At 42.6% G+C, this 18,169-nt stretch overlaps 1 protein-coding gene across 2 annotated transcripts in view; it reads right to left on the reverse strand.

Moving 5' to 3' along the window:
• Positions 1-18,169, reverse strand: part of LOC139390022 (PDZ and LIM domain protein 2-like) — a 59,201-nt gene extending 41,032 nt beyond the window's left edge. The window contains exons 1-2 of one of the 2 annotated variants that reach the window (XM_071137127.1): positions 17,727-18,169; positions 1,164-1,284 (exon numbers count right to left, since the gene is read on the reverse strand). In XM_071137127.1, the coding sequence (XP_070993228.1) occupies positions 1,164-1,256 (93 nt within the window). In that variant the 5' untranslated portion in view covers positions 1,257-1,284; positions 17,727-18,169. The remainder of the gene's footprint in view (positions 1-1,163; positions 1,285-17,726) is intronic. The other variant, XM_071137128.1, reaches the window with a different exon arrangement.

The raw sequence follows: 18,169 nt of genomic DNA on the forward strand, positions 1-18,169 counted from the left end.
GGCTGTGGCAGGCAGGGAGCAGTCTGCCCTGTGCTTCAGAGTGGCTGTGGCAGGCAGGGAGCAGTCTGCCCTGGGCTTCAGAGTGGCTGTGGCAGTCAAGGAGCAGTCTGCCCTGGGCTTCAGAGTGGCTGTGGCAGTCAAGGAGCAGTCTGCCCTGGGCTTCAGAGTGGCTGTGGCAGTCAAGGAGCAGTCTGCCCTGGGCTTCAGAGTGGCTGTGGCAGTCAAGGAGCAGTCTGCCCTGGGCTTCAGAGTGGCTGTGGCAGTCAAGGAGCAGTCTGCCCTGGGCTTCAGAGTGGCTGTGGCAGTCAAGGAGCAGTCTGCCCTGGGCTTCAGAGTGGCTGTGGCAGTCAGGGAGCAGTCTGCCCTGGGCTTCAGAGTGGCTGTGGCAGGCAGGGAGGGAGCAGTCTGCCCTGGGCTTCAGAGTGGCTGTGGCAGGCAGGGAGGGAGCAGTCTGCCCTGGGCTTCAGAGTGGATGTGGCAGGCAGGGAGGGAGCAGTCTGCCCTGGGCTTCAGAGTGGCTGTGGCAGTCAAGGAGGGAGCAGTCTGCCCTGGGCTTCAGAGTGGCTGTGGCAGGCAGGGAGGGAGCAGTCTGCCCTGGGCTTCAGAGTGGCTGTGGCAGGCAGGGAGGGAGCAGTCTGCCCTGGGCTTCAGAGTGGCTGTGGCAGGCAGGGAGGGAGCAGTCTGCCCTGGGCTTCAGAGTGGCTGTGGCAGGCAGGGAGGGAGCAGTCTGCCCTGGGCTTCAGAGTGGCTGTGGCAGGCAGGGAGCAGTCTGCCCTGGGTTTCAGAGTGGCTGTGGCAGGCAGGGAGCAGTCTGCCCTGGGCTTCAGAGTGGCTGTGGCATGGAGTCTGCCCTGGATTTTCTGATTTGTTTTCAGAGGAGAACGATATGCTAATGTCCTCCCTTCTACAGCTCCTTCTTCCTGTTGCTTCACAATGGTCTGACACTCAGCAACACCCACCCCCGGTTTCCTCCTGATGTAGCCTTCATTCCAATCTGACTAAATACAGTAGTCAAGGAAACTGGTAGAAAGCAGCCAATGAAGATAAACAATGAGAGGAGCAGAGAAGTACAGCAGAGACTGAGGAAGTGGAGTTGGCATGCCATGTTTTGCTTTACAGAGGATAGGGTGTGACAGACTAGCAGTAAGGTCATTAGCAATTACCTTGGAAATGGTTATCGCCTTCTTGAAGTCCCTTCCTCCGTATATTCTAAACCCCCATGGAGACGGACCAATCAGGTTCACTGTCAGCGCCATCACGTGACCAGAGGTTGCCACCTACTGCCTGTTCCAACCCGAGAGAGAGAAAGAGAGGAGACGTGAGAACTGCTGTCACCTGACTTCCACTTAACATAACATTGTGTAACCACATCTAAAAGGAATGGAAGGAATCTGAAACCCCAAAGGCACATGACTGACATTGTTCAAGTTCCTGCAAACCAACAGTTTCAATAAATCTGTAAAATATCCTTATAAAAAAATAAAAATAATAACACAGCAAAATGTGGTATCTTACCACAGGATACAAATCAAGTCAAACATTTCTGTTCAGTAGATCCACAGATATCTAATTTACGTTTCACCATGGACTTATTTCCATCTTATTTTAAAAGGGCAGGATCATAGCACAGGATGCTGCCCTTTCCTTTAGGAAGTGTGGTTTACGGTATGTCAATGCATCTAATGGGTACAGTATACAAGTGGCCCCATAACTCCATGCACTTCTCATGCACAACATTACTGTAGTGTTTATCATTTGCACATGTGTTTATGTTGAGACAGTGACAGCTCCCTCTCCTTTGTGATTCATGCTGTGTTGAGAAACAGCAGGGGCTCAAATTTCAGAACCCAGTTCCTACATTTTAATATAAAAATGTATTTTAATATAAAAATGTATTTTAATATAAAAATGTATTTTATCAAAACAAAACTAGGCTACATTTTATCTCTGGGACCTTCGGGATGACAAATCAAGTACATTGAATATAAGTGAATGTATCAAACCAGTTGCCATGATAAGTTTGTTGCTATGAAATGTGATGAAATGGGCTCTGAGGACCACCACAGGAAAGGAAGACCTAGTCTGCTGCGGAGGATAAGTTCATTAGGGTTAACTGCACCTCAGAAATTGCAGCCCAAATAAATGCGTCAGAGTTCAAGTAACAGACACATCTCAACTGTTCATAGGAGACTGCATGAATCCAGCCTTCATGGTTGAATTGCTGCAAAGAAACCACTAAAAGGACACCAATAATAAGAAGAGACTTGCTTGGGCCAAGAAACACAAGCAATGGACATTAGACCGGTGGAAATCTGTCCTTTGGTCTGATGAGTTCAAATGTGAGATTTTTGGTTTCAACCACCTTGTCTTTGTGAGTCGCAGAGTAGGTGCACATATCTCCGCATATGTTGTTCCCACCGTCAAGTATGGAGGTGGTGTGATGGTGTGGGGTGCTTTGCTGGTAACAGTCAGTGATTTATTTAGAATTCAAGGCACACTTAACCAGCACGGCGATACACCAGCCCATCTGGTTTGCGATTAGTGGGACTATCATTTGTTTTTCAACAGGACAATGACCCAACACATCTCCAGGCAGTGTGAGGGCTATTTGACCAAGAAGGAGAGTGAGGGAGTGCTGCATCAGATGACCTGACCTCCACAATCACCTGACCTCGACCCAATGGAGATGGTTTGGGATGAGTTGGACCGCCGAGTGAATGATATGTGGGAACTCCTTCAAGACTGTTGGAAAAGCATCCCAGGTGAATTTGGTTGAAAGAATGCCTTGACAGCTTTGCACACTCTTGGCAAAGGGTGGCTACTTTAACGAATCGAAAATAGATTTTGATTTGTTTAACACTTTTTGTTTACTACGTGATTCATTGTGTAATTTCATAGATTTGATGTCTTCACTATTATTTTACAACGTAGAAAATAGTAAAACTGGTACTTTGTGGGCACACACACACACACATTATTTTTTGCCTGTTTATTTTGGCATTAATACGTGTCACAGTGCTTTCTGTGGTGGGGCAGCCAACGGAAAATACGGAGCGTAGGGGTTGGTAATGTTCTCTAGTCGCAACGTGATTGGCTCAGTGTTCTGTCACTCATGGGGACACTACGTCGCCGCAGAATCTACAGGGAGAGCTCAAAAAAGCAAGCCCTTTGGGTGCTGCCACAGAATTAGACTAGAAGTGCCCATTCAAGAAGGCTCAACGTTATTGCACACATAAAATGACGTCAAATCACGTTATATACATCTACCGTAGCTGTGATTGGACTGATCATCTCAACGTCATACTTTCAAAATCTTAGCTAGACAAGCAGTCATCATGAATCAAGTCTATAATCTACTGGCAAATCCTTTTTCATCCTTATCATATGAAGAGAAATCATAGATAAAACATATTGGTGCTCATCAGCCAAACATTACACAACAAGTTGGAAATCAAATTCAACAAGGAGTGGTTTGGAAGGAATCAATCAGTGGATAACTGCAAGCGCTGCAAAGCAATCACTAGCCTGCTAGTCAGTGGTTTGGGTGTGTGGTCCAAGTCTGGGTTTAAGGGGCTCTTTTCCAAGCTTAAAAGGATAAACATTCACATGCCATAAAAAGGTTGAATACATTGACCAGTCTGTTAATCCAGCATAACTTCCGCCGCATTCAAAACAACGGGAAAGTCGAAAATCTTAGACTTCAGTGAGCACAGTACAAGGTGAGTCCAAAAATGTCTTGAATGCTGCTGCATAAATGTAATATGCCAGGGAGATCTGTATACTGTAAATAAGAAAGTAATACTAAGTGTGTTGTGTCATAAGCTGTTAGTAGCCCATGTATCTCCCCCTAATACATTTGTCCCCCCTCATAACTTAGCCTACTGTTTTGACTTGGTGGTGCACATGTAGCCTATAGCCTGTTTTAGAGAAATGTAATCATTGGATATTCTAAGAGCATTCATTGTCTCCTTATATGCCCCCTTTATTTATCCTGCGGTTCAAACTTGGTGTACAGGGAGAGTACTGCAAGAATGGCCCATGTTCTGAATTCTGTCGCTGTACATTTAAAAATAACAAATAGTTATATAGACTGCATCCATCGTAAAAGGCAGTAAATGTTTCGCTCCCAGACAAGACTCCGCTGACTGCCAGGTGTAGCGGTTTTAAGGAGTCACTCCATGGTGCTGAAAAGAAAGCTCTGCTGTTGGGACAGCTTTATGTAGGCCCTTACAGTTTGTGGGCACCGTTTGTCACCATTATAGTGCAATTAATGTATTGTTGTGCAGTGCCTTTGCTGGCATGCATCATCATTTTTTTTGTGGGGGGGGGGGGGGCTTGCCACACCAAGATTCAAAACGCCAAAATCACCAGTGGAGCTTAACAACTTCACTTAGCTGAAAGCAACCTAAATTGCATAACATCGAGTTAAATATAGAAAAGAAAGCATGCTCAGTCTCGCAAATACTTGTCTTGTGTAATTAGGAAGTTATTGTGTTCAAGTCCCTGTTGAAATCTGTTCCGTATACAGCCACAGAGAGTTGGAGTGGACTTGTGACTAAACATGTTTGACCCAGAAACAAAATGCGGACAAATCCTACATCAAAAGGCTGACGTTACCCAATTCTGGATTCAGAAGTCGTTATGCAACTATATAGCATTACTGTGTATGTAGGAATTTGAAATGAAACATACTTGGACATATCAACATCTGAACCTTGGCACACCATGTGGCAACCTTCCTAATCTTATGTCTAGCAGGACTGAAGGAACAACTGATCGGTGGAGAACGCACATGGATGTCGTCCCTGGTCTTAAATCTTCCTGGAAATATGATCTGTCTAGTTCCATATACCATAGTGTTACAATTGAGGTAGTCATCCATCTTTAGGAGCCAAGGCTGGTTCCACAGTCACCCAGGCAGAAGCATAGCAGACAGTGAACCCAGTCAGTCAGGATCTGGGACATCTCTCCCTCCTTAAAATGGCCCATTTCAGCCATCTACAGCTGTCTGTACATTCCACAAGGTTTTGGTACAAGCAGCACTAACCAACCCAGTCATTAGCACAGTCAGGCAGTTAGTGGGGTTACCAGGCTCGCCATCATTTACAGGCCTTAATTGCTGTGGCCATGAGGAACAACCGAGGCCCCTGCTGTTGTTCCTGCTGTAGTCCCTGGGGACAGACACTAATGTTCCCAGCCTCTGGGCTGTTGAATTAGTCCAATGGACCAGGATCTTCAGCTCTCCCACTGGAGCCATTATCAACAGGGCACAGCGCTAATTCAGTGTTAATGGACCGACTTCTCTGTAAAACTGCTTGCTATTGGCAGCGTAAGGGTGATAACTGCTTGCTATTGGCAGCGTAAGGGTGATAACTGCTTGCTATTGGCAGCGGAAGGGTGATAACTGCTTGCTATTGGCAGCGGAAGGGTGATAACTGCTTGCTATTGGCAGCGGAAGGGTGATAACTGCTTGCTATTGGCAGCGGAAGGGTGATAACTGCTTGCTATTGGCAGCGGAAGGGTGATAACTGCTTGCTATTGGCAGCGGAAGGGTGATAACTGCTTGCTATTGGTCATAGCGGTTTGCTATTGGTATAGTCTGTCAGTTAGATCAGTTGAGGTGAACTTGAGCTATTGACCTGAAATTCTGTTGTTGGTAAACAGATCATTACAGTAATATAGTTACACTTCAGGTGTTAACCCCATCAGTCCAGAGACTGATTTATCTGCATGTCCAGCCCTTATATTTAGCCACACAATGAAGTGTTTTACCATTTAAATGTTTAGGACAACCAGGGCTACAAGTAGAAAACAAAAGGCTATAAAAACAGCTGCTTTCAAGAGGTTTATTGACAAATAAATAATTTACATTGTTTGCTGAATGGGAAATGAATATCCAACTAGTCAGTGACAACTGTGTGGAGTTGAGTGACAGAAACTATAAGCTTATAACAGTTTTAGACACTATGTCCTGTGGTTTATGTAGAAGAACCCCTTCTCTTCAAAACACTTGTGTAGCTTGAGCATCATAGAGCAAAACATGTTACATGTGCGTGTTTGTGAGGGTCTCAGCTTTCCATAAGTAGCTTTTAATAGTTTGTAGCGCAAAATCAAATTGGACTCTACAATAGGGCATGCAACAACATTTTTTTTTGGGGGGGGGGGGGGGGGGGGGGGGGGGAGCTTGCCACACCAAGATTTAAAAACGCCAAAATCACCAGTGGAGGGCTCAATGAATACAACTTCACTTAACTGGGCTGTATTCAGACTTTCATTCTGTCCTCTCATTCCGAGAGTTACGGTATTACCGGCTTAGTACACACGGGGATGCCAAAAACACAAAAAAAATAAAACGTTGGCAGTCTTACCAGAATGTTAACAAAATTAGCACAAGTAATAGCGAATTTCTGGAGGCTTCAAGCTAAATATGCAAACGAGCACAAAATGAAAATAAACAAAAATTGCAAAGACAGGCAATCCAGCTCATAAAGTTATACATATATAGGTAGGAGCTACCGAATGTGATTTTTGGTGAGGTTGGACATTTACAAGCGGATGTAAACGAGAGACATTGTGCAAATTGACATGACTGAAGGAAGAACAGTACTGGCTCTGGAGCAGCATGTGTAAACGCGGTGTCTGTTGCGTCTGGCGTCGCTAGGGCAACAGGCATCCCTGCTCTGCTCAGAAAAGAAAGGGGAGAAGCAGACAGGGACAAAACCAGAGGAGAAAAAAAAAAACCACAAGGAAATCAAAAGATTGGCTGAGTTATCTGTACTGCTGCCACTGCAAAGGGCTTTGACTTCTCAAACACTGCAAAAAGTGTACAATATTCTTCACCTAATTAAAATAAGCTACTTACTCGGATAAGTAGCATGTTAAATTTAGGGGTCGCGTTAATACAGAATAATTTGTTTTTCATTGAGGAAAAAAAATATAAAAAACGCATAGGCAATACCTTGCTGCGTTTTGTAAATGCAGCTCTAAAATGCTTCTTATTGTCATTTTTGTTCCGCATCAGACTAATTTTGTGCTTGTGTTGCACTTCATTCAGATGAGAATTCAAGAACGGGCATTCTATCAGCAGACGGTAGTGATCAGTGTAGCTACTTTTCTCAGTGTAGCCAGCCTACTTTTCTCCAGTAAAATGCAAGATTAACTTTAAGCAAAACATTAGGAAATGTAGCTGGCTACATTCTTTCCATGATAAAGCATCCCGAGACAGTTTCTGCAGAAATTCTTCCGTTGTGCAAACCCACAGTTCCATCAGCTGTCCGGGTGGCTGGTCTCAGACTATCCCGCAGGTGTAGAAGCTGGATGTGGCGGTCCTAAGCTGGCGTGGAAACACGTGGTCTGTGATGGGGAGGCCGGTTGAACGTACTGCCAAATTCTCTGAAATGACGTTGGAGACGGCTTATAGTAAAGAAATTAACATTCAATTCTCTGGCAACAGCTCTGGCAGACATTCCTTCAGTCAGCATGCCAATAGCACACTCCCTCAACTTGAGACATAGCATTTTATTGTCCCCAGCACAAGGTGAACCTGTGTAATGATCATGCTGTTTAATACATTTCTTGATATGCTAAACCTGTCAGGAGGATGGGTTATCTTGGCAAAGGAGAAATTATAAACAGGGATGTAAAAAAAATAAAGTGTGCAAAACATTTGAGAGAAATAAGCTTTTTGTGCGTATGGAACATTTTTGGAAACTTATTTATGCTCATGAAATATGGGACCAACACTTTATATGTTGCGTTTATATTTTTGTACATTATGAAGTTTATCGTAGTCCCCCAGAACAGTTGAACCAGTCACGTGTTTTTTTGTAAATAGCACAATGGGAGAAAGCAGGAGCAGGTGTATTTATATTGAAAGTCTTTTTTTGTTGTTGCTTCAATTGAGTGACCATAATCGCCATCAAAGAAAATACATTCGGCAGAAAATAACTTAATTTTCATCAGATGACAGAGGTACAACGTTACTTGGCTGGGAGCCACACAGGTAAAGGAGCTTACAATGAAAAATCAAGGTGTTCTTTGAAAAAAAATTATGCATGGCCATCATATTTCTAAATGTAGTTTGCTGATGTCAACGTTGTGAACAGAGTGCCTCATGGTGGCAGTGGGGTTATAGTATGGACAGGCATAAGCTACGGACAATGAACACAATTGCATTTTGAATGCACAGAGATATAAATATCGTGCCATCACCTCATGTTTCAGCATGATGCAAGGATTTGTACACAATTCCTGGATGCTGAAGATGTCCCAGTTCTTCCTTGGCCTGCATACTCACCAGACATGTCACCCATTGAGCATGTTTAGGATGCTCTGGATTGACGTGTACAACAGCGTGTTCCAGTTCCCACCAATATCTAGCAACTTCGCACAGCCATTAAAGAGGAGTGGGACAACATTCCACAATCAACAGCCTGATCAACTCTATGTGAAGGAGATTTGTCGCGCTGCATGAGGCAAGTGGTGGTCACACCAGATACTGACTAGTTCTGATCCACGCCCCTACCTTTTTTTAAGGTATATATGACCAACAGATGCATATCTGTATTCCCAATCATGTTAAATCCATAGATAAGGGCCTAATGAATTGATTTAAATTGACCAATTCCCTTATAAACTGTAACTGTTGCATGTTGTGCTTATATTTTGTTCAGTAAAAATAGATATGACAGATTAAACCATACTGTGGTAATTTCCAAATACCCTAGCCTACTCTACAGACGTTTTTGTAAATAGACCTGAACCCGGGCCCCTTCGGGATCTGCCCCAGTCTCACAAACACCACTCTAGCTCAGCCCCTGTTAATCACACAGACTTATATCGAAGGAATAGACAAATCCAAATGGTACAACCCAGAAGTCTAGCTCTAAAACAATGTCTAAAAGGGTTAGTAGTCCAATTCACACCAGCTTTAAGAGGTTTAAAAAAAAACTGTGTGGATTATTTTATTCTGGTGCCATCTCCCTGCATTGGCGGTGCAATAAAAAGCACCCACACTATAGGGAAGAATTAAAGTAACGAAGTAATACATCTGGCTCACATGTCTTCACTCATCAGGTAAACAGAAGTTCATGATTAATTGGTCGTTCGAATCCCTGAGCAGACTAGGTGAAAAATCTGTCAGTGTGTCCTGTAAGTCACTCTGGATAAGAGAATCTGCTAAATGACTAAAATGTAAATGTACTTACAGTAGGAAATAGAAAACTGGTAGGTCCAGCGAGTCAAATTACCTCTCACTTCCGCTGTGCTACACCTGCCTACCAAATACCAGGGACATTTTATCAGCACTTTACATGCGGTATCATCCAGAGTTTCAGTTGTGAAATCTGGAGTCAAAGGTGAACGAAGCAATAATGAGTTTGATAAAGGCTGTGGAAATCAACTGCAGACAGACTTGAAGGCTGCATTCAGTTTCCAAGTGGGGAATGATCCATCTGAGAGTTAAAACAGTCATACTCAAATGAAAAGGCCCTTGTCATGTTTTTGAGTGAGCAGCCCCTAAGGGTAAAGGTAGGAGACACACACACACACACACACACAGGACAGAGTAGAACAGCTCAAGTATCTTGGTGTTGGCCTTCAGACTGTTCCTCACTGCTCAAACACAATGCATGTTGCCAGCAGTGTTCAACAGACAGGTGGATTAAAATCAATTAGCTTTAGCCACTGGTAAACCTGGGTTACTGACTGTACACTCCGTGACTAGCCTCTTCTATACACAACATGGAAACGCTTCCTAGTACACAACATAACACACAGGGGCAGGAGAGGGTCACTGCTGTCGACTTGGTAGAGAGAGATACAGGAGTGTCCACTGGTGGCACTGAGTCTGGGGCTTGGGATGGGAGTAACCTGGAGGCCAATTCACCACCACAAGTGCCATACCTTTGACACAATGCAACTTGTCTAAAGTACTCCCTCCCTGTGAATTCTTTGTTTACCGTCATTCAAAACTACGTAATTGTGAAAGTGGGTGTGGGTCCTGCTAAAACAGGTCTGTGATATCATATACAGTTTAGCAGAACTAAGTATAGCAAGATAATGCTAACACACCTTTGGGTGAGTCTTTGGTTTCATGTGCACGTCACTAAACAATTATGCCAGGGTTTCTCTATTCTGATTGATGTGCTTTAAAGAGGAGTCTTGTTGGCTAGCACAGAGAAGATGCCAGGCCTGGATATGAACATGTCTGTTTATGCACCATGCTCAGCTCACACTCCTCACCTTTCCCCCTGGTTACTACAGAACCAGGTTTTACACAGGCCTTTTTCCTGGAAGTCAGCGATAACATTCATTGGAGCAGAACTTTGTGCTAATGCAGAGGGAATGGCATAATTCAATCTGCAGATGTACTTCATCTCAACTTGCTTCTGGCTGAACTTTAATGCAGAGAAACACACATCCACTGCTGTGGTTGTAGCAGAATGGTCTGGGTATGATTCACACATGAAAATCTCTCGCTTGTGGCAATTTAGCTCTGTGAACTTTCCATAGCCTTCGTGAATGTTCTTGTCTTGCTGATGCCCTGTAATGTTTAAGCACACTCCCTTTCGTGAGGAGGACTGTGGCTGATGGACACCCGTCCTGCCGCCTACCCTGACACACACCCATTGAATAGAGAGAAGAATGCCATGGAAAGCCTCTCCCTGTGTCAAAAAGGAATTACATTCTCAACATTCTAACACTAATCACATGCAGTGACTTCATCAAGTAAAATTGCCATCACTAAGGTGATGAGGACATATCAAACAATAACAGAATAGATAAGAAAAGAATGGGGTGTTGCTGAAGGGAGATGAGTGACTAAGATCTTCCTATGTTGTGTGAGACTTATATTACCATCTAATAGTGAGCTGCAGCTTACTCCCTCTTAAAAGGAAAAATTGACAGTGTTTATATATAGCCTAACATATCTCCAATACATCTCTGGAATTTCAATATCATTATGAATTTAACCTTCCACGCAAGGGACATCATTATTTTATCAAGGTTCTTTATATACCATCCTAAAAACGACCATGCCACATATCTGGCAGCTATTGTTACTACTGTACTTGGTACAGTAGCCGTGGTTGTGTCAGTTGTGTGGCTTCAGAGTGCACAGGCTCCACTTCGCACTCCCTCTCACCAGCATCATGTTACTGGTGTTATCACTATACAGATTGACTTCCTACAGCAATCAGACCCCCCTCACGGATCATATTAACTACTGCTGTACACACCTTTTCTATTTTTATACTGTCCATACACAGTGCTCTCAGTAATTATTGGGACAGCATTTTTTTTTTTTTTTTTTTTGAGTCTGTACTCCAGAGCTTTGAAGTTATACAGTGACTAAGGAGTTAAAGTGCAGACTGTCAGCCTTCATTTGAGGATATTTTCATCCATATCAGGTGAACCGTTTAGAAACTAAAGCAGTTTTTGTAAATAGTCCCTCCATTTTAAAAGGGACCAAATGTATTGGGACACACATTTACTTATACAGTGGGGCAAAAAAGTATTTAGTCAGCCACCAATTGTGCAAGTTCTCCCACTTAAAAATATGAGCGAGGCCTGTAATTTTCATCATAGGTACACTTCAACTATGACAGACAAAATTAGAAGAAAAAAAAAAATCCAGAAAATCACATTGTAGGATTTTTTATGAATTTATTTGCAAATTATGGTGGAAAATAAGTAGGGGGGGACTTGCTTCCATTCAGCCACAAGAGCATTAATGAGGTCGGGCGACCAGGCCTTGCTCACAGTCGGCGTTCCAATTCAGCCCAAAGGTGTTCGATGGGGTTGAGGTCAGGGCTATGTGCAGGCCAGTGAAGTTCTTCCACACCGATCTTGATAACCCATTTCTGTATGGACCTCACTTTATGCATGGTGGCATTGTCATGCTGAAACAGGAAAGGGCCTTCCCCAAACTGTTGCCACAAAGTTAGAAGCACAGAAACGCCATTGCATGCTGTAGCATTAAGATTTCCCTTCACTGGAACTAAGGGGCATAGCCCGAACCATGAAAAACAGCCCCAGACCATTATTCCACCTCCAAACCTTACAGTTGTCACTATATATCTAAACAGGTAACGTTCTCTTGACTGCCAGATGGTGAAGCGTATTCATCACTCCAGAGAACACTTTTCCACTGCTCCAGAGTCCAATGGTGGCAAGCTTTACACAGCTCCAGCTGACGCTTGGCATTGCGCATGGTGATCTTAGGCTTGCATGCGGCTGCTCAGCCATGGAAACCCATTTCATGAAGCTCTTGATGAACAGTTATCGTGCGGATGTTGCTTCCAGAGGCAGTTTGGAAATTGGTAGTTAAAACCTCCGGGATCGTGAATTTAAAAAAATAAAAATAAATGATAATTCAGTCATCAAAACGCCGTACTTTTTTCCAAATTAACTCCATAATATCGACTGAAACATGGCAAACGTTGTTTAGAATCAATCCTCAAGGTGTTTTTCACATATCTCTTCGATGATATATCATTCGTGGATGTCTGGTTTCACCTCTGTATCAAACGGAAAAATACTTGCACCTGGCGTTTGCGCACCAATTTCGACGCAGGACACCAGGCGGGACACCTGGCAAATGTAGTCTCTTATGGTCAATCTTCCAATGTAATGCCTACAAATACGTCACAATGCTGCCGACACCTTGGGGAAACGGCAGAAAGTTTAAGCTCATTCCTGTCGCATTCACAGCCATATAAGGAGACAATGGAAAACAGCGCCTCAAATTATGCTCATTTCCTGTTTGAAGTTTCATCTTGGTTTCACCTGTAGCATCAGTTCTGGGGCACTCACAGACAATATCTTTGCAGATTTGGAAACGTCAGAGTGTTTTCTTTCCAAAGCTGTCAATTATATGCATAGTCGAGCATCTTTTCGTGACAAAATATTGCGCTTAAAACGGGAACGTTTTTCATCCAAAAATGAAGTACTGCCCCCAGAGGTTCAAAATATTATTTTTTTACGTGCTTCAGCGGTTCTGTTTTGTGTGCTTGTGTGGCCTACCACTTTGCGGCTGAGCCATTGTTGCCCCAAGACATTTCACAATAACAGCACTTACAGTTTGACCAGGGGAGCTCTAGTATGGCAGAAAATTGACGAACTGACTTGTTGGAAAGTTTGCACCCTATGACAGTGCCACGTTGCATCACTGAGCACTTCAGTGCAGGCCATTCTACTGCCAATGTTTTACTATGGAGATTGCATGGCTGTGTGTTCGATTTGAATACACCAGTCAGCAACGGATGTTGCTGAAATAATCGAATCCATGGCCATGAATTCAGCTTAGAAATGTATTTGTTTCTGAAAGAAAAAAGTGCTTTTGTCCATTAAAATAACATCAAATTGATCAGAAATACAGTGTAGATATTGTTAATGTTGTAAATGACTACCGTATCTGGAAAAGGCTGATTTATTATGGAAAATCTACATAGGCGCACAGAGGCCCATTGTCAGCAACCATCACTCCTGTGTTCCAATGGCACGTTGTTAGCTAATCCAAGTTGATCATTTTAAAAGGCTAATTGATCATTCGAAAACAATTTTGCAATTGGTAGCATAGCTGAAAACTATTGTTCTGATTAAAAAAGCTATAAAACTGGCCTTCTTTAGAAAAGTTGAGTATATGGAGCATCAGCATTTGTAGGTTCGATTACAGGCTCAGAATGGTCAGAAACAAATAAATTTCTTCTGAAACTCATCAGTCTATTCTTGTTCTGAGAAATGAAGGCTATTCCATGTGAGAAATTGTCAAGAAACTGAAGATCTCGTACGACGCTGTGTACTACTCCCTTCACAAAACAGCATAAACCAGAATAGAAAGAGGAGTGGGAGGTTCCGGTGCACAATTGAGCAGGAGGACAAGTACATTATAGTGTCTAGTTTGAGAAACAGACGCCTCACCTGGCAGCTTCATTAAATAGTACCCGCAAAACACCGGTCTCAACGTCAACAGTGAAGAGGCGGCCAAGGCAGAGATGCAAAGTAAAAGCCGTAACTCAGACTGCTGCTGCTGCCCCCCCCCCCCCAAAAAAAAGAGATTAAGATGGGCAAAAGAAGACAGACACTGGACAAAGGAACTCTGCCTAGAAGGACAGCTTCTCGGAGTGGGCCTCTGTATGCATTTCCAGCTACAAAAGTAATTTATAACATTAACAATGAATACATTGTATTACATGTATTTCTGATCAATTTGATGTTATTTTAAAAATGGACAAAAAAGGTGCTTTTCTTTCAAAAACAAGGACATTTATAAGGGACCCCAAACTTTTGAACGGTAGTATGTATGTACAGTTGAAGTCGGAAGAATACATACACTTAAGTTGGAGCCATTAAAACATATTTTTCAACCACTCCACAAATCTTGTTAACAAACTATAGTTTTGGCAAGTTGGTTAGGACATCAACTCTGTGCATGACACAAGTAATTTTCCCAACAATTGTTTAGACAGACAGACTTATAATTCAATGTAATCACAATTCCAGTGGGTGAGAAGTTCACATACACTAAGTTGACTGCCTTTAAACAGCTTGGAAAATTCCAGAAAATGATTGTCATGGCTTTAGAAGCTTCTGATAGGCTAACTGACATCATTTGAGTCAATTGGAGGCATGTCTGTGGATGCATTTCAAGGCCTACCTTCAAGCTCAGTGCCTCTTTGCTTGACATCATGGGAAACTCAAAAGAAATCAGCCAAGACCTCAGAAAAAAAGTTGTAGACCTCCACTAGTCTGGTTCATCCTTGGGAGCAATTTCCAAATGCCTGAAGGTACCACGTTCATCTGTACAAACAATAGTACGCAAGTATAAACACCATGGGAACCACGTAGCCATCATACCGCTCCGGAAAGAGACATGTTCTGTCTCCTAGAGATGAACGTACTTTGGTGTGAAAAGTGCAAATCAATCACAGAACAAAAGCAAAGGACCTTGTGAAGATGCTGGAGGAAACAGGTACAAAAGTATCTATATCCACAGTAAAACGAGTCCTACATCGACAAAACCTGAAAAGCCGCTCAGCAAGGAAGAAGCCACTGCTCCAAAACCGCCATAAAATAAACCAGACAACAGTTTGCAACTGCACATGGGGACAAAGATTGTGCTTTTTGGAGAAATGTCCTCTGGGATGAAACAAAAATAGAACTGTTTGGCCATAATGACCATCATTACGTTTGGAAGAAAATGGGGATACTTGCAAGCCAAAGAACACCATCCCAACCATGAAGCACAGGGTGGCAGCATCATGTTGTGGAGGTGCTTTGCTGTAGGAGGGACTGGTGCACTTCACAAAATAGATGGCATCATGAGGATGGAAAATTATGTGGATATATTGAAGCAACATCTCAAGACATCAGTCAGGAAGTTAAAGCTTGGTTGCAAATGGGTAATGACCCCAAGCATACTTCCAAAGTTGTGGCAAATTGGCTTAAGGACAACAATGTCAAGGTATTGAAGTGGCCATCACAAAGCCCTGACCTCAGTCCTATAGAAATTTGTGTGCAGAACAGAAAAAGCGTGTGCGAGCAAGGAGGCTTTCAAATCTGACTCCATTACACCAGCTCTGTCAGGAGGAATGGGCCTAACAGAAACGTTTGACCCAAGTTAAACAATTTAAAGGCAATGCTACCAAATACTAATTGAGTGTATGTAAACTTCTGACCCACTGGGGATGTGATGAAAGAAATAAAAGCAATCCCTCTACTATTATTCTGACATTTCACATTCTTAAAATAAAGTGGTGATCCTAACTGCCCTAAGACAGGGAATTTTTACTATTATTAAAATGTCAGGAATTGTGAAAAACTAAGTTTAATGCATTTGGCTAAGGTGTATGTCAACTTCCGACTTCAACTGTATGTATGTATGTATGTAGATAAAATGCTATCCCAGACTCTGACAATGCTCATTCTGACATTCCTCATTTCTTATTGGTCTGTGTGTATTGTTAATGCGTTTCTAGATATTACTGCACTGTTGGAGCTAGAAACATCAGCATTTCGCTGCACCTGCAATAACGTCTGCAAATCTGTGTACGAGACCAATAAACTTTGATTTTAAGACTTCTGAACCACCGAGGAAGTCACAGGAAAATGTACCACTGCTTAGTCAAGTTGTTCACATGCACATTTGTTTTTTTAATATCCTGTTGCAACGACAAGTCTCCACAGCTCATTCAAAGTCTAAAGCCATCTCAGGCAGTGGTTTCACACACGCACAAGAAAATGCTAAGAAAGGAGAAACAGACCGAAAGACATGGCAATTGAGGTTTCAATTCAATAGAAATGTCTAAGTATTTAAAGGATGTCAACATGTGCCAGTCAGTCACCCAGTGACACTCTGAGAAAACCACAATGCTCAAAACAAGAGAACAAGCAACAGTGAAGCTTTCATCATACAAACACCACCAGATTGTATCTGTATGTAACTTCCTCCAGAACTGCAACTTCATGCATGTTGCTTCTTGTGAGTCAGGAGAAAAGCTCTACACAAGAGCCTATAGCAAACATCATTCGTGTTGTTCATATAAAGAAAAACAAGAGAAATGGCCAAATATATATATATATATATATATATATATATAATGTTTCCACAGCAGCTAAATGAGATGGCTACTGTCCTACATTCTCCAAAAATGTAGGCTACTACTTGTCCAAAATTACTGTGGTCTGTTTTGTCCCTGGACTGTTATTCTGTGAACTGTTTGTGCCATGGCCCTGCACACTAAGAACAGCAGAACCATCAGGAAATAGACACAATTGAAAACAAGAGGGGGGGGGAGTTAGGGGCAGCAAGCACATGAAAGGTTGCAGAGAACAAACACAATGGAGATTTACAGGTACAGTGCAAACAGCAGGGAGGGGGGATGGGGCAGGGGGTTTGAGTGGGGCTTGGGTTGAGAGCAACGGTCCTGGGAAACACTTCCAGCTTTTTCCCACCCATTCAAAATGCCCAATAATTAAATCTACCAGTGTTAGCGTGTTTTTTTTTTTTTTTTTACAATCGTGGCAATGGTCGCAGACTGGAAGGGGGATGCGAGTTTGGTTTTTAAATATATTTTTTTAAATCAGTCCAGCAGAGAGAAGAATTGGCCGTTTTTCAGAAAATTTCCTGCAACTCTACATATTTTGTCATTGCTATTTCTGTGTTCTTATGCTCAAACATAACAAAACCAATGGGGACTCCAATGGGGGCCCCTGGGCATGTACACGGCATGCCCTGTCAAAAATACTCCTAAATTCATCATTAGGGAATTTTCATCTCGACTGTCTAGATTTTATTTTGGTGATTTCTAGTTCTTAAAAATATTATATGCCAACTATATTGTTCTACACACTTTCAGTCTGGGTTAAGGCATTTAAGTTTGCACTGAAGCATTTTTCAGTCCCGAAAATCAATCAGATCATTGATTGGACAAAATATCAGAAATGGGCTGCCTGTGTTAACGGAGCCTTAAAATTAGCAATCAAGTGAATAATTACACAAACCAAGGTTTACAGACAATTTGACAGCGTCAACAAGCACACTTGTATCTAATGTTTATAGGTATAGGCCAGCATAAATTGCATACATTCGGATACATTATTTCTTATCGTTTCTCTATATAAAGTGAATTGAGGCCTAATTGAATCAAATGTTTCCTAGCCTATAGACTAGTGTGAATTGACCGGTAATGGGAGACATACAGAAAGTAGCCTATTACACTTACCTAAATCAATGCAGTTGGTCAATAAATCAGTGATAGTCGAATTGTGTCCGTACACCGGCAGATCCAACACCGGGGCTCTCCCGATGAATAGCCTATCACAAGTCAAAAACTCGTAGACAGACAGCACTAAACTCACAGACAGTGCTAAAAGAGCGCAGGACCAGAAACACTACACCCCTTGCGCGCAAATCGCCTCCAAAAATACAGAAAAATTAGGTTTTCAATGTCCGTTCTTTCTGCTCACAGGTATCGCAGCCTTCTCTGAGAGCAATTCGCGCTACTATGTTGTCAGTGTGATGAAAAGCCTCTGGGTCTGAAAAGAAGACTTCTGAAATGTACTTCTATTGCTGGGTATTGGATACAGAAGTGAAATGAAACCACCTGTGATCACCCATATAATGGCTCATAGTGCCACGTGCTGTTGTGAAAATAAAGGCATGAGT

This window comes from Oncorhynchus clarkii, chromosome 30 (assembly GCF_045791955.1).
Source record: "Oncorhynchus clarkii lewisi isolate Uvic-CL-2024 chromosome 30, UVic_Ocla_1.0, whole genome shotgun sequence".
Classification (NCBI taxonomy): Eukaryota; Metazoa; Chordata; class Actinopteri; order Salmoniformes; family Salmonidae; genus Oncorhynchus; species Oncorhynchus clarkii.